Raw genomic sequence first — 24,191 nt, 5'->3', positions numbered from 1 at the left:
CTAGTTCAGAAAGATGACACATGCACAATGAGAAGATGGATTATAAGATAATGCAAGTTTGAATGCCACTGGTTGGCTGTGGTGACTGCACAGCACAAAGCTAGAAAATATCCGGCAATCACTGTACCTTCCTCTAGTACGTAATACTACTGACTCTTGGAATGAAAGTAAAACAAAACAAAATCAAACAATAACAGCTTAAGGAACCTGGAAATGTACTCCAGTTTTAACTGTGAACATTCTTGTTATCAGAATGGTCCAAGTACAATGAATTGTAACCTGTTTATTGAACCAAGAGATGATGGGAGTGGCTCTCGAAGTACATTTCACCACTAAGACAGACAGAGGCCATCAATCAATTCTTTGCCCAGGAGGAATAAAATGAGCATAATGTTTATTATCCCTGTGTTTGGTGTTATTCTGTCACTAGTGGCAACGGCCACTTCTGAATGTATTAAGTTAAAAGTTTAAATATATGAGTGACAGAGGCAAGACACAGGTCAAGACTACAACAAATACAACAAATCCTAAAGATATACCAAGTGACAACAAACAAAGCCTCTTTTAGGCTCCAGACAGACATGATCTCAAATAAAAGTTACGGAAATGACAAGACAGTTAAACATAAATCCTCTGGCTGAAAAAAAGGGACACAGATTATAGCTGCTACAAAAAGGTGTGAATGGACGTAGATGCTAGAAAATGAGCACTACTGGATGAAAAACTTAGTCTAAGTTGGTATTTGTACTCATTTATTTTGAGTACCTAAAAATCAAAGAACATGTTTGTAGCCATGCTCATAATATCTGTAGGTGTTTTCTCAGCTTATAACTGTTTAACAGAAATTGGTGATAATCCGAAGGCACCAAACACTAGAAGATCTGGTAGATACTGAGAAAAAAAGTGCAGAAAAAGGCATAAAATGTTCACTCCATACCTCACAGCTTTTCTGAAAAATAAAAAAAGTATGTAAGTACAAAATTGAGGTAAAATTTAGCCATTGTTGATAAAGTTTAAAAGTAAGACACCTTAGGAAATTATTTGTGGTTCTAAAAGTGTGGTCTAAGGAACACTGGTTGAGAAAGGCCCCGTCTCCCTGTCCCCACCTGTGGCTTTTTTAAAAGCTACCTCCCTGACTTAAAAAAAAATAATTATTTAGAAATAATTTCTGATGGATCTTAAAGATTTTACATTCCATATCCAGTTGGCTGTGCCATAAACTTTTCTTTATTCTTAAAAATGATTAGCAAACTCCCAGTGTGGTAGATAGGTCACGCTGAATGTAAAAAACATTTCTGTATCAAAATGTAACGACTTGAATAGAATTCTCAGACCCAACTGTGGAAAGAAACGTTAGGTGGGAGCACCGCTGCAAAACACTGCAAAACCTTCCCTCCAAGTTTAGCTGTTTTTATGGATGAGGAAAGAAGAGACAGAGAAAATGTTGTTATGTAGCAAATCACTGAAGGGCTGATGTTGGAAATTTTGAGTTACTGCCCGTGGTTCAAACACTTGCTCTGCTAACTATCCCTAACACACAGGCCGGAATTCATCACAGTTTTTATTCACCAAATCAACAAAAGTCAGGCTGAAAGCTCTAACAGTAAAGCACAAAAATGAAAGGAAACGACGTACTTGTTCTGAGACTACACACACATGAAGTGTGAGCCTTCTGTGAGCTGTGGCTGAGTGGACGGAACGGGTGATGCCGAGGACTCGGGAGACGGGGACAGGCTTTGCACTAAAACACACCGAGAAAATGTGACGAGATCAAAATCCTGGAGACACCTTCAGAGAAGGAAATCCTGATGCTGCGATTCCCAACACAGAACGTGTGTCGGGAAGGAATTCTTAGTTGCATTTCGGCTCTGTTTTTTGCTATTCTGGCAACAGATTATTCAGTATGAAATGTCCCTTGAAGACTGGTTAAAAATTCTTTTTCCATGTACATCGTAAACTTATATAATGTTATATGCCAATTATATCTCAATGAAACTGGAAAAAAATAATTTTTTTTTTTTTTTTTTTGGCTTCAAGGTTAGTTTTCAGGTGTCTATCAGTGACTCACCCCTGTTGGGTCTCATTTTTAAAAGCTTTTCTAGTTGCATGAAGCTAAATACTGCAGATGGTATAAGTGTTGTGGTTTTAATACACCCACACAACCTTTAACACAGGCTTGGCATAATAATAACCGAATGTGATCAATGACAATTTTTAAAGAAAGTGAGAATTCCTGTACACATTGCCTTGTGAGTGATAAGAGGCAAAGGAAAAAGTGCTTCATACTGGTTACAAAGGAACATGGCTGATGATATAAATTTCCATGTTATATGTATATGATAAAGAAAATGCTCTTAAGAACAGTCCTGCATAATTGAATTTCATTGTACCTACCCTTCTGCAAAATGATTGGAGGTGGGGTTGGGGGTGGGAAGAGAAGAATTACTAGGGATAGCTTTTTGTTTATGGACTATGAGATGCATAACTGATACATTACACTAGTGGGATGATTCCCCTACCCCCATCCCTTGGCAAAAGTCATAAAGAAAAAAAAAAAAGAAAAAAGATGTGTGAAGAATCCAGAAAGTATAAAAGAAGAGCAAAGAAAATTTTATTTTTTCTTAACATGCTATGGATCATGATGTTCCACTATCAAAGAAAAACCCAGATGTGGATTATAGTAGGAGCTAAGTAAGTAAATCCATTCTACTAGTGTAGATATTCAATCTTCCACAGTTCCCAAAGGGGTAGGCTTATGAATACTCTGAGAATCCAGCGTCAGAGAAAAGTACTAAAAGATCTTCTTAGAAAAAAGTTTAAGGTATGTGTAAAGGTTCAGATTAAAAAAACAAATAAAACAAAACAAAGAGAAGGAACTGACGTCCAAGACAGGAGAGAGGGCGGATCTAGCTGCTCAGGCAGGGCTGGCCCTGTGCTCTGGTGCAACTGCAGCCCTCCTGACGGTGCAAGTGTAGGAAGGCAAAGGCTGCTTGGTCTGCAGTTGATGTTCCTGCGTGGCTCCCTTGTTAGAGTCTCCACATGGCAAATAAATTCAGAGGTTCAGAGGAAGCACCAGTAAGAAAATTAGGAAACATGTAATATCTACCTGCCATTGTCTGACTTCCTCTAGAAGCCTCAGGAGTTAGTTCATAAGAAATAAGAGTTTCTTCCTGCTCATGAATATTGTCCTTTGTATTTTCTTCAGGGTGGCCTTCTGGTTTATGATTTGGGATCTGTGACTCATCTTGAGGGCTAATGAAAATAGATGGAAGTTTTAAAGTTCGTTATTTTAGAATGCAATTTATTTTTTTCTTCCAACTTAGTGTTATGAAAAATCTTAACTATACAGAAAAGATGTCACCATCTGTACTTAACAATTGTTGGCATTTTTGTCCACATTTTGCCAATCTTATTTCATTCTAAACCCTCAGCCCCCAACTCCCCAAATTATCATTATTATTATTTTTAATTTATTTATTTATTTATTTATTTATTTTTGGTTGCATTCGTTCTTCATTGCTGCACGCGGATTTTCTCTAGTTGCTGGGAGTGGGGGCTACTCTTCAGTGAGGTGCGTGGGCTTCTCATGGCAATGGCTTCTCTTGTTGCAGAACACGGGCTCTAGGTGCGCGGGCTTCAGTAGTTGTGGCATACGGGTTCAGTAGTTGTGCTCACGGGCTCTAGAGCGCAGGCTCAACAGTTGTGGCACATGGGCTTAGTTGCTCTGCGGCATGTGGGATCTTCCCAGACCAGGGCTGGAACCCATGTCCCAGGCAGGCGGATTCTTAACCACTGCGCCACCAGGGAAGTCCTCCCCAAATTATTTTAAAGCAGATTCCAGACATATCATTCAGTCTGTAAATACCATCAAATACCCAGTCAATGCTCAAGTGATCCTGATTGCCTCATAATAACATCTTAGAGTTATCTGTTTGAATCAGGATCCAAACAACAAAGTCCATACACTGTATTTGCCTGAGAAGTCCCTTAAAGTCTACTTTAAAATATACCACCGCACACACCCGTTTTATCCTTTGTCATTTATTTAAGAAGGAACCTGGTTTATCTGTCCAATAATTTACTACATTCTGGATTTTGATGACTATATCCCTCATATGTTTTATAAACTGATACGATTCTTAGGCTTGATCAGACTTAGGTTTTGGGGGAAAGGAGGCAAGTAATACTCTATTAGGTGTGTGTCTGGCACTACTGCATTAATAGGCTGTCTCTTTTCCTGATGTTAAAAATGATCAGGGGACTTCCCTGGCGGTCCAGTGGTTAAGACTTCACCTTCCAATGCAATGGGTGTGGGTTTGATCCCTGGTCAGGGAGCTAAGAACCCACATGCCTCATGGCCAAAAAACCAAAACATAAAACAGAATATTGTAGTAAATTCAATAAAGACTTTAAAAATGGTTCACATTAAAAAAATCTTTAAAAAAACAAAACAAAATTTTTTTTAGCTAACAGCTTTAGCAGCACTGAGGAATATTGTTCATCCATTATTTTAACAGGGTTTTAGCAAAGCAGTGATATTCTAAGTCTCTCATTCTTTTTTTAAAATTAATTAATTAATTAAATTTTGGCTGCGTTGGGTCTTAATTGCAGTGTGCGGGCTCTCTAGTTGTGGCACATGGGGGCTCCAGAGCGCACAGGCTCAGCAGTTGTGGTGCGTGGGCTTTCTACTTGTGGTGTGCAGGCGCCAGAGCACATGGGCTCCGTAGCGGCAGCACGTGGGCTTAGTTGCCTCATGGCACATGGGATCTTAGTTCCTCCACCGGGGATCGAACCCATGTCCCCTGTATTGGCAGGCAGATTCTTAACCACTGCGCCACCAGGGAAGCCCTCTCATTCTTTATCGAGTGAAAAATTCTTCTAATAAAGAAGAGTTTCCTCATAAACACTCTGGTTGCAGTTTGTTTGGGAAAGGTAGGATAAATATTTACTTCTTTATGTACCAGGTTTTGGAACAATAAGTCGATTCCCTAGCATCCTCTGAAGGGGCCAACAAATTATTTTTTTTGTTGTTGTATCATTATGAACTCATAGATTTGTAATATACTGGAGGTGTTCTAATCTATATCTATTAACAAAAATTCAGCAGAGATTTTTTCTTATCAGCTATCGCCAAATATTTTTCAAATTCTCTCTTGCTATTCATTGAAGAGATAAAGGCATTCCTAATAACATGAAATCACAGCATTTCTCTTTTCCAGCACTAGGAATTTTTTTATGGATGGTGAGACTAAGGATATGCATTTAAAAATGCTAGTTAAGAAATATAGTTAAAAACTAAATGGCAAGGGCTTCCCTGGTGGCGCAGTGGTTGAAGAGTCCGCCTGCTGATGCAGGGGACACGGGTTCGTGCCCCAGTCCGGGAGGATCCCACATGCCGCGGAGCAGCCGGGCCCATGAGCCATGGCCGCGGAGCCTGCGCATCCAGAGCCTGTGCTCCACAACGGGAGAGGCCACAGCAGTGAGAGGCCCGTGTACCGCAAAAAAAAAAAAAGGCAAATCACTATAATTTTTGGAATGCTTATTCGACATCTTAGATATTTGATCAATGTCTGTCATTATACAGGCAACGCTGAGGTGCTTACTTTGCCGTAGCTTGTGTGCCTCTGGCATTTTTTAAAAAAAGGTATTTATTGATCACTTGCTAGGTATTTAGCACAGTGCTAAGTGCTATACACATATTTTCTTATTTAATCCCTATAACACACTTGTGAGATGGATACTATTATTATGCTCATTTTTACAAGTGAGGAACCTGCATTTAGGACAGTTGTGTAACTTGCTCAAGATCCTATCTTGTAAGAGATATTCTGGGACTGGAATCTAAGACCTCTGACTCTGAAGTTTACCATTTTTAAGCAGGTATACAATTTTGTGAATAACTCCTTTGTTTGTTTTTCCTAATTATTACCTGTATGGAACATCCTTGGGCATCTTTTCTTTGTTTTCTTCTTTATCCACCACTTCCTCAGAATTTACTCCATTTGGCTCAGGTGTGAAAAGTGTTTCGGAAAAAACATTTTCAGTTTTTTTAAACTATAGAAGAAGAAAAATTCTTTTTCAAATCATTTTTACCACATTTAATATATTATTGAATTATCTAAAATGATTCCTAAATAAAGTTTATTAAAAAACCCATACCCTATCAAATATTTACTGAAATATAAATTTATATTCAAGTGCATTAAAAATATTAATGTCCTATAAAAATAAATAAAATAAAATTCAAAAATTAAAATAAAAACACTAAAAAGAAAATTTAATGTCCTTTGCTACGAGGATAAAAGGTACATTGCCATTAGCTAGCCGCTTTGGGATATGAGTCTTTAATTGGGTTAATGATAATTTATTCCAGCCTTGATTGATCATGTTTTAAGTTTTCAATTAACCCAGTTTTTGTTGTGGCTGAATACATCAATCAAATTATACGAAGCCTATCATTTCACTAAGATCTATATAGCCCCTGTGACAGAACGACACGTAACTATTTTCAACCTTCTCACTTGATCTTATCTTCAAAAATCCACCCCTTTGTAACACTGTCCTAAAATAATCTCTCTACCTCTTCACTGAAATCTGTATTTTGAGGTTCAGCTTCTTTTAGTCGAACAGTTTCTGCGGCAGGAGTTTCATGGTTTGGCTTCACGTCATTTTCTCTAATGACGGCATCCAGTTCCTTAAGGTTATCATCCCTCCTTCGAGTCTGTTCAACAGATAGACAGCATTTTTAGATTCATACTATACGGTCATGCATACTTTTTAGATAGTACCTATTAAATTTTTTTAAGTTGGTTCTTCACTTGCAAGGAGGTTTCCTTATGAAAAACAACAGAGGAATCATATATATTATTCATCTATTTTGTAATGTGTAGAATGTGCAGTTATTCAACTGTTAATTGGTTGAATCACCATTAGCAATGCCTGCTCTCCATTAGACAAGACAGAAAGAGGATTTCTATGATGACAGGGAATCACTTTCAGCTGGTCCCTGTCTACTAACAGGGATAGACCAGACTGAAGCCACTGGAAAGGTTCCTTAGTCTGCTCTGATTTATGAATCAGGGTAACAAACAAACAAATAAGTAATAAGAAATGGAATGGTGTCTCTTTATAAGACTGAAGTTAAAATGTAATGAATAGTAGAACTTTTCTTTAGAAACCCTCTTGCTACAATTTAGGTCATGCTAAATTAGTATACAGAGTAATACACATTTCACTGGGAGGGGAACAGGGGACTATCCTGCTAACCTGCGTGGCATTTTACATTTGTTGAAAGCACTTTTATCTTCTTACTACCTCCATGAAGTAGATAGGACAGGTTGTATCTTTATTTGATTTACAGGAGAGGATATTAAGTCCACAACATATAGGAGGGTATCCAACAAGTAATTTAGCTCTGGTTTTCTGAACCCAGGGCTATTTCCATTCTACTAAGCTGTCCTGGCATATTATAAGAGTTGAATAATATAACTATCCATGTTGCTGACATTTAAAAGCCCATCAACCATGTAACTCTATGATTCTAAGATTCAAGGGATATTAGATTTACCCACAAGAATGAGTAAAAGCAATTGATATACCTGGGTAACCCGGAATGGATTATCCCTTAAATTTGAAGGACTTGGTAAGGGTGACTGGTCTAAAGCACCAATAATGTTTAATCCTTTTTTCTTTTCCCTTAAGCATGCTTGTTGATGCCTCCTGATTCTTTCCATTTGCTCTTCCACAGTCATCCTAGGTCGAGTGCTTTCAGCCAAACAGAGCTGTTCCACTGCACTTCTTGGTCTTTCCTTTAAATTGAAAGTAAACAAACAGATGAATACCTGAATACAGGATAACTTCTGAAAAGTATGTCAGAATAAAAAATGTCCTACAATGCATTTACTTTGTTTGCAAAATCTAAAGTGGAGGTTTTGGATGTCATTTAGATAACACCAGAAAGGCAGATTACTTCATGCATGCACTGATGCAGGATCAGCGGTGGAAAGAGAGAGAGAGAGAGGAGGTAGGAGGGAGGGGAGAGAAGAGGAACTTAAGGAGGGGATTTGCTTGTTTTTAAAAAAAAAGATACAAGAAAGTATGGCAGCTCTGGAGTGACCCTACCCCACAGCCCTGAGATAGGAAATTGTATAAAACTCAAACTAGGAGAAAACAGGGGGCATAGCTTCTAAAACTCAGCAATTTCTTCTATTATACTAAAAATGTAATGTTTCAAGTCACACATTTTTTACTGTGAAAAGACTGGTAGAGAAAACATCCTTAGTTCATGAAAAACTATGGAAGAATCTATTTTCTATAAATCAGAAGGTTATATTTTATATATATATATATATATATATATATATATATATATACATTTACGTGGCTCATTTTTATGGTTTACTGAAGGGTTTAAAAATATTAGTCACATTAAACAACCAGTTCTTACTTCTCACTTTCTTACTAAAGATATAAAACAATATTGGTATGAGATCCAAAATAAGTATATCAATAACTGCCATAAGGAAACTTTAGCTTATTTTATATAATAGAAATTTTAGAGATTAAACATATTCTAAGATCTATGGAATAGAATGCATAGGTTTGTGTCCTCTGAACTGAACTGCTGGGAACTGACTGAGACATTGGTGGAGTTGCTGGTGTTTTGGAAAGAACCCAGGGCAGAGGTAAGTATTTCTGTGACTAAGCAGTATGTCAGGATAACGGCCAAGATCCTCTTCTCTTCACTGCGATCTAAAATGTGTCTGCAGGGCAGTAGCTACAGATCTAGAACTGTTTTCTATTGTATAGAATATCTTGAAGAGCTCACATAGAAACTGAAAGGAGAATGAAAAATGAAAAGCCTTAGAGTGCAAAAATGATGCTTCTCATTTGTGAAACAAAGCATTTGCTTTTGTGAAAAAAATTTTTTAAATAAAGGTAAATTCTAGATACTGATTGGGAAGTTGGCTACTTTAGCACTCTTTCCTTTTATTTTTAGTAACAACAAACATGTATTCTTCCTGGTTTTTCTGTGTTTGTGCAAAAGTGTTGTCTCACTGAAACGTCCTTTTCCAAGTTATCGTATTGTACAAATGTATTTATTCTTTTAAAATGCCAGGTATTATTAATTTTTAGATCTTTTTGCCAGTATAACTGGAGAAGAGTATCTCACTGGGGTTTTAGTTAGCACTTTAAAAATGATTATCAGTGTTGAGCAATTTTCATATTTTTGTGAATCACTGTTACATAGTTTCCATTTTAAAAAACCCTAAAAATAACTGATTTATATTAATTCCTCAAATATTATGAAACTTGTCTGTTATACTGCAAGTATTTTCTTCTGGTATCTGTATTGCTTATAAAGGACTTTCCGGTACAGTATTAGGTAACTAGTCTTCTATACTTTCCCCCCAGCATTTGGTTATGTAGAAGTCTTTTTTCTAGTATTTAAGATAGTTATTTTTTAAAAAAGATAGTTACAGAATAATATAAATCCACTAATATCTTTCTGTTTGATCTCAACATGCTTTTTTTTTTTTTTTTTTTTTTTTTGCGGTATGTGGGCCTCTCACTGTTGTGGCCTCTCCCATTGCGGAGCACAGACTCCGGACGCACAGGCCCAGCGGCCATGGCTCACGGGCCCAGCCGCTCTGCGGCATGTGGGATCCTCCCAGACCGGGGCACGAACCCGTTTCCCCTGCATCGGCAGGCGGACTCTCAACCACTGCGCCACCAGGGAGGCCCTCAACATGCATTTTTAAAGTTTTTTTTTTCTGTTGCCTTATTTCACATTATAATTTCCAAAGAAAACACCCTTTTAATCTAAAAAATGCCTAACTCTATGAACAAGAGTATTACAGGACCATTATATTTCTTATATATATAAATTTGTCAGAATTTCTGGCATCTACTTTGTACCATATTTTAATATCTTTCAAGAATAATCATAAATCTTATCATTTGTTGTACCTTTCAGTCTTTTCTTATAGTTTTAAGTTATCTCATACCAAATAAATAGAATTTATAAAGATGAAAAGTAAAATTTCTTTTGCAGCCCAAATTTCTAGAGAGTACTTGGGGAAAGGGAGTTAAGTCCTTTGAGAATCTTCCCAAGAAGACCAAGATTAGACTGGTTAAAAGCCAGTCTGAATTAAATGGATCTCAGATGAAAGTGTGAAGTACAGGATTTGCTTCTCATTCTCAATTCACATTGCTCATTGTAACCAGAGGATTAGCAAACTCCAAGTCTACTGCAGCGGAAAGGCCCTGCAAACTCAGGCTGGCTTGGGTGACCACAGCACATGTCTATCACTCTCCTAAGGAAATTTTTAGAGGTGTCAAGAGAGGTAACACAGGGCAGCTATCTGAGAACAGATTCCACAAATTGTGCCCCAAAGACCACATGTGGAGTCTGAGCAAAGAAAACCCAGATTAGGCCTGTCCTCTGAGGTGCTAATTCCCTGAATGTAATTTAAAAAATTAAAATTACTAAATTTTTCTTAAGAGTATGTAAAAAAAAATTCTGATGGGAATTCCCTGGAGGTCTAGTGGTTAGGACCCCGCACTTCCACTGCAGGGGGCACAGGTTCAATCCCTGGTCGGGGAAGGATCCCGCAAGCTGTGTGGTGTGGCCCCCCCCAAAAAAAGTTTTGAAAAAAACCTCTAAAAATTAAAGCATATACAAGGTGGCAATAAATAGGTTGAGAATCCTTCTGGAAATTAATGTATAATTAAATACCGTTCTTGAATCCATCATCTTCTTAGTTTTCCTTAAAGTTACATATGAGGCTATTGTTGAAGATTCGGGTGTTGGTGATTTTGTTCTTGGAGGGACTACTCCAACAGGAAAGTGGGAACCTAAAAATAAAAACAGCATTAAGTTCTACAAAACATCTTCACATGACATTGCTTTCTTTGGACATATTCAATTTCTGAGGCTTTTAAAATCAGAAGGCAAATTTATCATTTGAAAAGAGACAGGGAAATGTAATAGCCTTTTGTTACTTATTTTACCAACCCTGTAAAAAAAGAAGGTAAATGAAGTGAAGAATCTGGGTTAACTGACTTCCTCAAGTACATATAGCTTAGCGGCAGCACGGCTAGAGCTTCTGCTTTGGCCCGTTTTCCCTTGTTGCTCTGCTTCTTCATGAAGTATTTACAATATTTTCAGAGGTTAAAAGTACCTTAATCTAATCCTCTCACAGAGATGAGGAAAGTTATGGCCAGAAGGGTTAAGTGATTTACCTAAATGTCCTTAATTCCCATTTGGTCTCTTTCAATCACACTGCACCACCTCAATAAAGAATCCACTAACAATGTTAACAATAGTTAACTACAGATAATTGAAGTTACTTTTACTTTTGCATTTTTGAAAATTTCTATAATGAACTCACACTACTTTTATACTTAGAAAACAAACAATACACACACACAAAATCATTAACACAACAATAAAAGCTAATGATCAGTTCACATAAAATGTATTCATCTGTATCATAGTCATCTTGTGTAAGCAGAATATATACACTATTGTCCACTGAGGACACAAGTAAAATAAGAAATTATTCAAATCTCACTAGTTTGCTGAAAAAAAAATCATTCTCTTTGGGCTCATTAAAGTTACATTAACTAAGTAGAAAAATGAAATCTTATTTTCCCCCCAAAGACAAATGGTGGTCAATCATGCAGGGCCCCTTTAGGTTATGAACCAAACAATCTGCAGCTTAATGAAGTTTTAATATTGTTTATGAACTCTGTGTTTATTACAGTTGTATATTTGAGAATGTGAAGAGCTGGACTGATGTATTACAAGTAATTTTTACAGTTCAAATAAAGAAAAGCCTTCTACTATGCCAGGCAGTGGCCCATTTTTAAAAGCCCGACTTTAAGTCATGTGGTACAAAATAAATTACACTGTAATCGATCTGTACACTTCAGACAATTTATTAGATGAGAGCTTATGATTATATACTAAAAAAAAAAAAACCCAAAAACCCAAAATTTAAAAGAGGAAAAACTTCCAGGAAGAATTCAAGCCATATTAGAGAACATATTTCAGATGATATCATTGTTATGACTAAATACATCTATCAGTTTTTTGCTGAGAAGTATTATAACCTGTTTAGCCATACTCTTGTTGACAGACATATGACTGCTTCCAGTTTTTGTCTATTATGAATTAAAGCTGCTATAACAACCCTTGTATATGTCTTTTGAGGGATTATGTTTTCATTTTTCTTAGGTAAATATATAGGATTCCTGGCTATGATGACTGCATGTTTAACTTCATGAGAAACTGTCAAACTGTTGTTCCATCCTATACCACCTCAGAAATGTGTGTGAATTCCAATTGTTCCACATCCTAACCAACACTAGGTAGTCAGTCTTTCAAGTTTAGCCATTCTAGAAGGTGTGAAATGTGATTTTTATTTGCATTAAAACTGCATTTCTTTTATGATTAATAAGTTGTAAGCTTTTCCGTGTGCTTATTGGCCATTTGTATACCTGATTTGTTAACTCTCCAAGGCTTTTGCCTACTTTTTTATTGGGTTGTTTATCTTTATTACTGATTTGCAAGAGTTATTTATATATTCTGGATACAAGGATTTTGTAAGGTATATGTACTGATAATATTTTCTTCCATTCTGATGGGCAAAAGTTTTAAATTTTGATGAAATTGAATTAATCAGTTTTCACTGAGAGTATAGCCCTCAGAGGGCCTCAGCTTTATTTGAGGGGATCTCCTAGCAGACTCCTAATTTGTTCATGCTCTGAGCTTTGTCCTGTCACAAGGTGAAAGCTGGCTTTCATGCTCCACTTAACTTCCTGGATGCCTCTTGCTATGGACTGAATTGGTCCTCCTAAAATTTCTGTTGAAGCCCTAATCCTTGATGTGACTATATTTGGAGATGGGGATTAAAAGGAGGGCATTAAGGTTAAATGAGGTCATAAGGGTGGGGCCCTGGCCCCCAAAGATTAGTGTCCTTATAAAATGAGATACCAGAGAATTTACAGGCACTCAGAGGAAAGGCAGCATCTACAAGCCAGGAAAAGAGTCCTCACCCGAAACCAAACCCTCTCAGAACTTGGTCTGGGATTTCTAGCCTCCAGAACTGTGAGAATAAACTTCTGTTGTTTAAGCCACTCAGTCTACGGTATTTTGTTACGGCGGCCTGAGCAGACTAATGCACTACCCTTCATGTAATTTTTGGCCTGAACATCCCTCTCTTTACTTTTCTGCAACTTGTTGAAGAGTCTCAAAAATATTTTAAAATGATATGAACCAGCATTTATAATCTGTGGAGGATTGGCCAGGTATCTAGTTACCTATTTGCCAAAAACATTTACTTTTGTTTGCAGTCTGATATTTCCTGCATATTTATAATTATATGCACAAATATGGTAAGGACGAAGACTATGACTGTTTCACTTACATCTGTGTATGAAAAGATAAAGTTAACAAAGACTTTCAATGAGAAAAAGATATGATTTGGATGAGAATGAGAAAGGTGTATAAATATTAAGTTTTCAAGATGGCAGTATTTTTCTAATTAAAAAAAACCCCAAAACAACAGCAACACAAAACCCAGCGTTAGAAAACCTAGAAGAATATTCCAATTATGGAAAAAGCTATGTGAATATTACCACTTACTATTTTTCAAGCTTTACTTTATGACCCTTTAGCAGATTATAAAAAAAAAAAATTGACTACCGGGTTATGATCAGAAATTACTTTTCTGAAAAATCCCATTTTGCCATATTTGTCTCAGCAGAGAGAGATGACATGTTGATATGTGGTTTATGGGTCATGTTATCTTCCCAATATCTGGAACTTCTGAATTCAGAAACGCATCAGGTTTCAAAGGTTTCAGATAAGGGACTGTGGACTTGTATATGTACTGTGTCAACATATAAACTAAATTTATTTCTAAGGTGTCTGAAAAGCGCAGGAGATAAAACATATCTCAAACGCTGACCTTTAACAGAAGTTTCCATTTCTGAAACAGATTCTGATTTTTCTTCTCCATTAGACTCATCAACTTCTGCCACTGTTGTTAACTCTGGTTCACTCTTGTACAGTCTATAATCTGGACCCTTGAAAGGAAGATATGTAATCACACACAAAACACACAAAAAGGCGAAAGTCTCTTTTAAAATGTTTATCTCTAAAAACTCACACTCTAACAATTAAAAGCCTCAGTCAGCTATCTTGGGTATAACACAATTAATATATATGTTACAATTAGGGTAGAAAAAAAGACTTTATAAAAGATTTTTAACCAGCATATCTTTTGATTTTAAAATTAAGAATATTCCTCTTAGGGACAAAGTCATCAGAACATTTTTATCATAGTAAAACTAAAGTCTAAAAATAATTATATCATATTAACTCAATTGGCCCTATTCCTTGTCTCCTTGCTTATTACATTTTACATTTATTTGTTTAATCCCCAAACTCCTTTTTTCCAGTTTCCATGGGTAATGTCTTTCCTTGGCAATGTCCACATCCTCTAACAGTTTTCCTAGACTGAACTGCCCACATCTCAACCTTTTGATCATTCCTGGTAAGAATCTTCTTTTCCTTGAGTCTTTCTGATCTAAAGATAACATTTTGCTTCTAATATCCTGAAATGGTATATTTAAAATATGGCTCCTTAAACACAGGCACATAAAGTAACCACTTTATGAAAATATTCATGAAAAGAAGAAACTATGAAATTTTATTAAAACTGTGAAAATATTACAAAATAAGAATGGTAAAACTAAAACAGGAAAAACAAATGATAATGTTATATATGAACAGAAAAGTGCTGGCTAAAAGTGGTGTTATAATAAAAAAAAGTTTGAGTCTAAAATAAATTAAGTTTGAAAAATGAGGGCATGTACAATTGATTATTCTGTGGCTATTGCAGCCACTTACACAGTGAGATCCATTTCTTGGATATCCTTGAACTTGGTGAATCTTCTTTTCTTCGGGCAGATGGACTGGGCCCCTGCTATAACAGAGCAAGGAGCTGCTATCACTGGGCAGAGGGGGGATTATGGGAGGCTGGTCTGTAAAGTCATAGGACCGAGGAAGTGGAGGACGAGGTGGGACTACTTCCTCTTCCTAAAGATTGTAGAATAGTCACCTTATTTAGATAAGCATATTGAATTAAGTATATCGAAATTCTTTGCAATGGTAAGTTAACTTACATTCACTTTAAGATAATTAAAGGGACACTGCCAAGCCAAAAGTCTCATATTAAAAAGTAAAACCAAAAAATGTTTATGATAGCCAATAACTGGGTTTTAAATTTGACTGCATTTAATTTTTTCTGTAACACACAGGTTAGCTTTACTCTAAAGTTCAACATCAAAACAAACGTATGAAACTACTGTATTTCATTTTAAAAATAAAAGGAAAGAATTCATTAAAAAAAAATCTCACCCTGTATTGTTTTGCTAATTTTTAAGAGAAAAAAAAAACATTTCTTTTTGACTGGCTCTTATATAAAATTCAAGACCACAGATGCTTTCAACTAGGTTGACAGTATCTCTTTGTAGTTGTCATTTCTTTATGGTATGCATGATACACAGCCAACTTATCATACCAAACAATGATAAATAAATACTCAAATTACTTAGAGTAGAAAAAGTATGACAATGTTAAAGTTCTAACATAGATGAGAAGTAGTGATTCTATTTTTTTTTCCATTAAGAAAAGGGAAGAAGATCACATTTGTTAGAAGAACCAAATTACTGAACCAGCAAAATTTCAAGATCAAAACAGTAACTCAAACATATTTAGAAAACATTTTTGTTATGAGTAGAGAAAATTCTAATTCATGTTTTAATTATAAATTAATTTATAGTTAGAGAAACAATCCAAACTTACCTCATTTTTGTACTTAACTGTTGAGAAAGGCTTTGATCCTATCATACCTATTAAAAAATTGTAAAATGTAACTACTTACACTAAACATATCTTCCTAAATCTACAGAAAAAAGGAACAATTTCATTTATTTTAAACAAAGCCTTCAGTTTCTAACCCCTCATTTATTAATGTTTTCTGAATTTAAAACCCATTACATTGCTATACAGTAGAAATTAACACATTGTAAATCAACCACACTTCAATAAAATACATTTAAAAAACCCCAATACATTAAAAAATACAAACTAAAATATCTAATATAAACAAGAGTATGGGGAAATGGGTTTTCTCAAATACTACTGGTTTAAGTATGATTTGATATAATCTTTTAGGAAAGCAATTTGGCTGTGCATATCAAAATGAAAAATGTGCACTTATTTCTCATTTCCTAGAACCCATTAGTACTAGCAGGTGTGTTTATTATGTACACAGTAATGTTCCATACATCATGGCTTATGAAAGAAAAACAAAAAAACCCACCCACCCACCCACCCAACCAACAACCTGGAAGCAACCTACACTGTTCATCAACACCGAAACGGATAAATTATAGTTCATCTATACAATAATTCTTACACAGCTGTTATTGTATTGTATTGTTAAGGAGAAAAAAACATATTGATGAAAAACAACATTTTCTGTTGTGGGGAAAAAACTCCCAAAACCAAAACACTGTGTGCGTTTATAATTATAGACGCAAAACAATGATTCATTTTTGTGTGAGTGTGGTTGGTAAAACTTTGCTTTCTATATTACATATAAACTTGGGTACTGGTTCAATATTACGAAGTGCCTGTTTTCTAATGTCAAAAATCCATTAAAATAACAAGAGAAATCCAATTCTATGTGTTATTCCATTTAGATATATTATTATGGTCAATTAGTGCAGAATAAAAGATGAAGCTAATGTACCTGTTTCTGCAGTACCTCTCTGTTGTTTGTGTTTACTCAGTCCTTCCATGACATCCTGAATTCTCCAGAGTTCTTTCTGAAGTTGTGCACGCTGAATTCCTGCTGATTCAGTCTATCAGTAAAAATGGACAGACCACATACAGGGGGAAAAAATCATTAAATACAGTTATAAATTCCACTAATTATATACTTAAAAATGAGAATTGCAGTGGACTAAGTTTTGAGAATATTTAATATGATCTGTGTGACCTTCTCAATTTTGCAATGTCAATGGCAAAGATAAAAGAAAAAAGCAGAGAAACAGAAAAATTTAATATTTCAGACTTACACACACTATTTCACATCTTTTCAATACACACTGTGTTGAGTTACTTACAATCCCAGGAAGGAATACTGATTAGATGGGACTAAAAATGCGGAACCCTTCCCCAAACCAAAATCAACAAAACAAAACAAAAACACAACAGATCAGAAACTCACAAATCCCAAATTAAACAAAACATTTTTAGGGGAAAAAAAGCAAAGTATTTTAGCCTCTTAAGTTCTAGAACATAGAGACATGCCAAAAAAGAAAAAAAGAAAGGGCAATTTGAAGAGTTTTTACTGATAGAGTTAAATGTATTTGCAGGACAAATTTTCAGTTTTCAAAATTGATTATTGCCATTTTTACTCTATCCTAAAGTTATTTCTTTACTACCCCAGTTCATGTCCCTTAGGCTAAATACTCTAACTGAAGCCAAAATAAGATCATCTTAGTAAGATTCTAGTAAAACTCTAACGACTCTTATTGATAAATACAAAAATGATAAATATCATTTTTAGGAATATAACTATAAAAGAAATAGGTAAATAAGTATGATAACTGTAACAATTATGTCAGCCCTGAGATGTGAATACTGATGAAGACTTATAGGGAGGGAATATAAACTATAAAAATCAGATAATTGCACATATAGAATATGTATTACTTTTATATTAATTTAAAGATATACATATTTTTGTCTATCTGAAAGGTGTACAATGAAAATCTTATTTTTGTTTTATTCTGCGATTTCTCTGGTTACTAGTTACACTGATCAACTTTTCAAACACTTGTTAGCAATGTGAGTTAAAATTTCCATTAATTAAAACTACTCATGTTCTTTGTCTATTTTTCTAATGCATTGTTTCTCCAAATTAAAAAGTTCTTTGCAAATCTAGACAGTGACTTGTTGAATTTTTAGAGGTCAAAGATACTTCACTTCTTCCTAGTATGTCATTTTTCAAGTTTTCTATATTGTCTTCATGTTTACTTATGTATTTAACAAACACTTACATATAGTCTGTTTTATTTGCCTGGTTCTATTCTAAGTGCTTCAAAAAAAATCAACACATTTAACCATGATAATAACCCAACAGGGGTAGGTATTATTATTATTTTCATTTTACAGCTGTGGAAACTGAGGTACAAAGCTGTTATGTAACTGGCCTAAGATACATGCGCAATGCTACTTCTCATGAGGTGTGTTTCCTAGTTCTTTATTTTTTCAAAAAATGTCTAACTACTGTGGTCTTTATTATACCCTAAAAATATAGAATCATTTTGTTAATTTTTTCTGGAAATTTGGTTGGAATGGAATTGTGCTTATGGGAAGAATTTCCATAGTGATAATGTTAAATCAGGCCATCCATGAACATGGTATAGCAATTATACCTCTCCATTTATTCAGGTCTTCTCTTATGTCCTATAATATAGTAATTAAATTTTCATGATGAACTCTTTTTGTTAGGTTAAATCAGGATTGGCAAACTGCTTTGGCCCATGGCTTCTTTTTTATGGCCTGTGAGCTAAAAATAAATTTTATAATCTTAAGGGATTATTAAAAACCCCCAAACACCAAAGATTTTGTGATAGAGCGTATATAACTGCAACATCTAAAATATTTAATATCTGGCCTTTCACAGAAAAAGTTTGTTGATCCCTTGGTTGTATTTTAGATGTTTACCATTTTTTTCTATTGTATTTAGTAACTTCAGTGTTCAGTACAGAAGTCACAACCACACATGGCTACTTAAATTTAGATAATTAAAAATTCAGTTCCTCAGTCACACTAGCAACATTGCAAGTGCCCAACAGCTACACGTGGTTGGTGGTTACTATTTTGGACAGCACGCATAGAAGACAGTTGACATTCTATGAGTCAACCTTACTCTTTATTTGTTGTATTGATTTGTTGAGTCTACTGGGCTTCCAATGTAGATGACCAAATTTACATAGGGTCACAAGCATAAAGTGACTTTTATTATTTTCTTAAATATGTATTATTTCCATTCCTCAGGGCAACACTTTAAGACAGGTATTGTTATTTCAACTTTATAGATATGAAAACAAACACCTGGAACTTGGTTCCATATCTGCCTATTCACAGAACTGGATTCTTTATGCCAAATGGTGCTGCATCTTCCTCTATTCTAATAAAATAGCAGTCAAGACAATAGGCTAAATAACGGTTTGATAAATGAGAGGGATTTAATATAGAATGGATAAGATAATTTGACACTTCAGTGCTAAGTGACATAGTTAGCTAGGAGCACAGAACACTCTAGGGCTCACCATGTGCCCAATAGGATAAAGAACTTTTAAACAGTGAGGGATGGGCTACTTTGAGAGATTGTAAGATTCCTATCATTGAAAGTATTGAAACCCAGATGTTAGGTAGCCAATAATGCAAAAACTGTTTAGGGTGTGCATGAAGCTAACAAGATGGTTTGTACAGTACCAGTCACAGCCAGTTAAAACAATGTAAAAATATTATAATTCTGTACCTGAATTTCACCAAGGCGATCTAGCTGCTCTTGCATCTGGTTCCTGGTGAGAGTTACATCGTATTCTAACTTATCATATTCTCTCCATGCTCGTTCCAGTTCCTGAAATCAGAGCTTTAATTACTTTAATGGAGAAAATGTGCTGGTGTGTTATCAATCCTGTAGTTTACAATGGACAACATAAAAAATTTTATAACTCATTTTCCTTTATTTTTTTCCTCTCTTTTTTGCTCAATTCAAGAAAAATTTACTGAGGAACTGAATTATTTATTATTGTGCTGCTGCTATACTCAAAATTACTAAAAAAAACTCCCCCCAAAACCCTAGACAACCAAAAAACCCCAAACAAACCCACCTGAACATTTATTATTTATTCATTCATGACATCAAAATATTCAGTTGATTCTAATATCTAAAGAGTTTTATTTTGAGAAAATGTGTTTTGTTTTGTTTTTTAAGAAGATGTTGGGGGTAGGAGTTAATTAATTAATTAATTAATTTTTGCTGTGTTGGGTCTTCGTTTCTGTGCAAGGGCTATCTCTAGTTGTGGCAAGCGGGGGCCACTCTTCATCGCGCTGTGCAGGCCTCTCACTATCGCGGCCTCTCTTGTTGCGGAGCACAGGCTCCAGACGCGCAGGCTCAGTAGTTGTGGCTCACGGGCCTAGTTGCTCCGCAGCATGTGGGATCCTCCCAGATCAGGGCTCGAACCTGTGTCCCCTGCATTAGCAGGCAGATTCTCAACCACTGTGCCACCAAGGAAGCCCAAAACGTGTTGTTTTATTCATAGTAATACATTTAAATTTTTCTTGAAAGTGATTTTTTTAAATGCAGAAAAGGCATAAATAAAGCACTTACTTATCTGACATGATTAAAATTTGTCCAGGAATAAAAATACTAAATAGGTTGTATTTTTTAGCATGTTGGATTTTCAATAACACCAGAAGCCTGACGTGACTTCACTTAGAATAAATTTACAGTAATGTAATGAAGCTAATTCAGCTAACTAATCTAGTGAACTTTGCTCCTAGAGACTCAACAGAGGTACGACCCACCTATACTTTTCTCCTTTGGGGAAAAAAACAACTACCCCCAAACCCTCAAATCACAGAGAAAACTTTCGTACTTGATCCTTATCCACCTGTCATCTATTTAATATAGAATAATTCTACAAGTGCTCAAAACTACACTGTCATGTCATTCTGCTTCAGGGAAGCTATTCCACAGGAGTGTAGATACTCTTCAGACATTTCGGAGAGTGGTATGAGGTCCAATTGATAAGCTAAGGACAGGAACTACATTTGATCACTATTTTGCCCCCAGTGCCTAGCGTGGTGTTGGCACACATGACACAACCAACAATGTTTACTGAACGCTGTTGTAAAATGAATTAGTAACTCTTGTCTAAGAACTTCCCTTGACCATAGATTTCTTGACTTGAATTGCTCTAAGCAAAGCTCCCCTGGGAAATGTTTAACAACAGCAATAGTTTTGGGATAAGAAAAGAGGGTACTGAACGTAGAAGAGAGGTTACTGAAAATCATCTTAACAGTTAAAAAAAAAAAAAAGCAGCAATATTCCAGATCCTAGAGGTTCTCTATTTTCTATATTCTGCAACTAGCTTACAATTGCTTAAAAACTTAGGCAATGAAAATTACCTTTAAAAATTAAAATGAGGGCCTCCCTGGTGGCGCAAGTGGTTAAGAGTCCGCCTGCCGATGCAGGGGATACGGGTTCGTGCCCCGGTCTGGGAGGATCCCATATGCCGCGGAGCGGCTGGGCCCGTGAGCCATGGCCACTGGGCCTGCGCGTCCGGAGCCTGTGCTCCACAGCGGGAGAGGCCACAACAGTGAGAGGCCCACATACCGCAAAAAGAAAAAAAAAAAAAAATTAAAATGAGTTAAAATTTGGGCCATTTGGAATAACTGATTTTTTTTTTTTTTTTTTTTTTTCTTTTTGTGGTATGCGGGCCTCTTACTGTTGTGGCCTCTCCCGTTGCGGAGCACAGGCTCCGGACGCGCAGGCCCAGCGGCCATGGCTCACGGGCCCAGCCGCTCCGCGGCATATGGGATCCTCCCAGACCGGGGCACGAACCCGTATCCCCTGCATCGGCAGGCGGACTCTTAACCACTGCGCCACCAGGGAGGCCCAGGAATAACTGATTTTTGAATTTAAGATGTCTCCTTATAAGGTTTTAAAAATAATTTATTTATTTATTTATGGCTGCGTTGGGTCTTCGTTGCTGCGGGCGGGCTTTCTCTAATTGCGCTGAGCGGGGGGCTACTCTTTGCTGTGGATCGCGGGCTTCTTATTGCGGTGGCTTCTCTTGTTGAGGAGCACGGGCTTTAAGCGCACGGGCTTCAGTAATTGTGGCTCGCAGGCTCTAGAGCGCAGGCTCAGTAGTTGTGGCACACGGGCTTAGTTGCTCCACGGCATGTGGGATCTTCCCGGACCAGGGCTCAAACCTGTGTCCCCTGCACTGGCAGGTGGATTCTTACCCACTGTGCCACCAGGGAAGTCCATAAGCAGGTTTTACAATGGATTATGTTTTTTAAAAAAGCAGAGATAAACCACTGGAGATTTTTTAATCATCTCTATATTATATAATTTAGGGAGTCTATTATGCAGATTTCACAGTGAATTAAATTTTAAAAAGGCAAAGTGGTACAGGACTAAAGATTTTAATCTCATTTATATTGTGTAAATATTACCCTCCTGACTTGGCTTCAGCAAACTGTTTTCACCTGAATCAATAAGGATATTGATCTCCTTTAAGAAAAACTGCCTGGAAAACGAAAGAAAAGAAAAGAAAAGAAAAGAAAAAAAGGGAATTCCCTGGCAGTCCAGTGGTTAGGACTCCACACTTTCACTGCTGAGGACGCAGGTTCAATCCCGGGATGGGGAACTAAGATCCTGCAAGCCATGTGGCGTGGCCAAAAAAGAAAAGAAAAATTGATTCTAGCCATCTTCTAAATTGTAAGCACCACAAAAACTGCAAATTTATTTTATTTTATTTTATTTTATTTTTTTTGCGGTATGTGGGCCTCTCACTGTTGTGGCCTCTCCCGTTGCGGAGCACAGGCTCTGGACACGCAGGCTCAGCGGCCATGGCTCACGGGCCTAGCCGCTCCGCAGCATGTGGGATCTTCCCGGACCGGGGCACGAACCCGTGTCCCCTGCATCGGCAGGCGGACTCTCAACCACTGCGCCACCAGGGAAGCCCCAAAACTGCAAATTTAAATAGTGGGCCTTTGAAGGCTTCAGGGAGGGTAAAATGAGGATAACAGACCCAGTGGCAGCCCAGCAATGAAATGAGATGGCATTGCCAGGCTGACACTGAGCCTCTTTTGTAGAAAAGTTCAAGGGGAGACCAAAGGTGTTGCAGAGGCAACTAAGTACAAGAACATTTTAGGATGGTGGGAATTCTTGTCTTTCTTACAGAAACACATGAAAAATAGAGATTGAGAGGTAGAGGTTACTCTACTAATATTCTAGGGGTGAAGAAACACAATATACTCTCAATTTTCCTAACCTGGAAAGTCCTGCCATTGTACTGTACCAGTTGGCCTGAGTCCCATTATCCTGCTGGGCCTGTTTCTGCCTTTACCTCTGGGCTCCTCCAGCATGATTATGGGTGGGTAGTAATACAAGTCAACGGGGACAGAAAGAAAAGCAGCAGCACTGGCATACCATCAGTCCTCCTAACACCTGGCTGAGTATTTCATTAAAGAATTTAGTGGCTTATACAAGTACAACGTTAAAAATCTTTAAATATGAGATTACTATTTTTTTTGTCAAGAAGATAATATATAGGTACACTAAGGCAATTAAAAGGGGTTATGACTTGCAAATATACAATTATCTTAAAATCACAGGCACAAGTCAGGAAACACAGCAGTGCTTTCAATAAAAACATGGATCTTCATGCCATACAGTTAAGAGAATGAGTTAAATCCTGCAATTTACAACCACATGGATGAACCTCATAATGTTAAAAAAAAGCCAAATAGTATATACTACATGATTATACTTTTGCTAAGTTCAAAAACAGGCAAAGCTAATGTAGAGTTTAAAAGTCAGGCAGTGGTGTTTGGGGAAGAGCCATCACTGGGAGGGAAGTTTCTGGCACGTTAGTAGAATTCAGTGCCTTGCTACGGGTGTTAGCCATATTTGCGCTGTTAAACATGTGTACTTTTCCGAGAATATGACCTACTCTAACAAAGGTTTAAAAAAAAAATGCGTGTGTGCATGTGTGGAGTTGCTAGAGGGATGGCAGAAAACTTAAAAAATTTGACTTAGTCCAAGTTTAAGGCTTGGAACAAGTACATTTTAATAGTGGTTACTTTATAGTCTGTACTGAGGCAAGACTCGGCCACCGTGGGGAAAAAAATAAACAAACTACAAGTAGGTTTGCAATCCTCAGAGGCAGTGAAACACCAGACTACCGAAAAGATGAGAGAGGATTTTTTAAAAAATTAAATTAATTAATTAATTAATTAGTCTGCATTGGGTCTTCATTGCTGCACACGGGCTTTCTCTAGTTGTGGCGAGAGGGGGCTA

At 36.6% G+C, this 24,191-nt stretch overlaps 1 protein-coding gene across 4 annotated transcripts in view; it reads right to left on the bottom strand.

Annotated features, from left to right (window-relative positions):
• The window catches only part of PLEKHA5 (pleckstrin homology domain containing A5), a 237,922-nt gene that overhangs the window by 1,182 nt on the left and 212,549 nt on the right, over positions 1-24,191 (bottom strand). For 2 of the 4 annotated variants that reach the window (XM_060111854.1, XM_060111846.1), the window contains 10 exons: positions 19,635-19,736; positions 16,830-16,941; positions 15,878-15,924; positions 13,977-14,094; positions 10,739-10,857; positions 7,599-7,808; positions 6,581-6,721; positions 5,930-6,054; positions 3,107-3,252; positions 1,636-1,741 (listed from right to left, as the gene is read on the bottom strand). In XM_060111854.1, the coding sequence (XP_059967837.1) occupies positions 1,647-1,741; positions 3,107-3,252; positions 5,930-6,054; positions 6,581-6,721; positions 7,599-7,808; positions 10,739-10,857; positions 13,977-14,094; positions 15,878-15,924; positions 16,830-16,941; positions 19,635-19,736 (1,215 nt within the window). In that variant the 3' untranslated portion in view covers positions 1,636-1,646. The remainder of the gene's footprint in view (positions 1-1,635; positions 1,742-3,106; positions 3,253-5,929; positions 6,055-6,580; positions 6,722-7,598; positions 7,809-10,738; positions 10,858-13,976; positions 14,095-15,877; positions 15,925-16,829; positions 16,942-19,634; positions 19,737-24,191) is intronic. The other 2 variants (XM_060111847.1, XM_060111848.1) reach the window with 2 other exon arrangements.

This window comes from Mesoplodon densirostris, chromosome 11 (assembly GCF_025265405.1).
Source record: "Mesoplodon densirostris isolate mMesDen1 chromosome 11, mMesDen1 primary haplotype, whole genome shotgun sequence".
Classification (NCBI taxonomy): Eukaryota; Metazoa; Chordata; class Mammalia; order Artiodactyla; family Ziphiidae; genus Mesoplodon; species Mesoplodon densirostris.
This window is presented reverse-complemented; position numbering and strand designations above follow the sequence as displayed.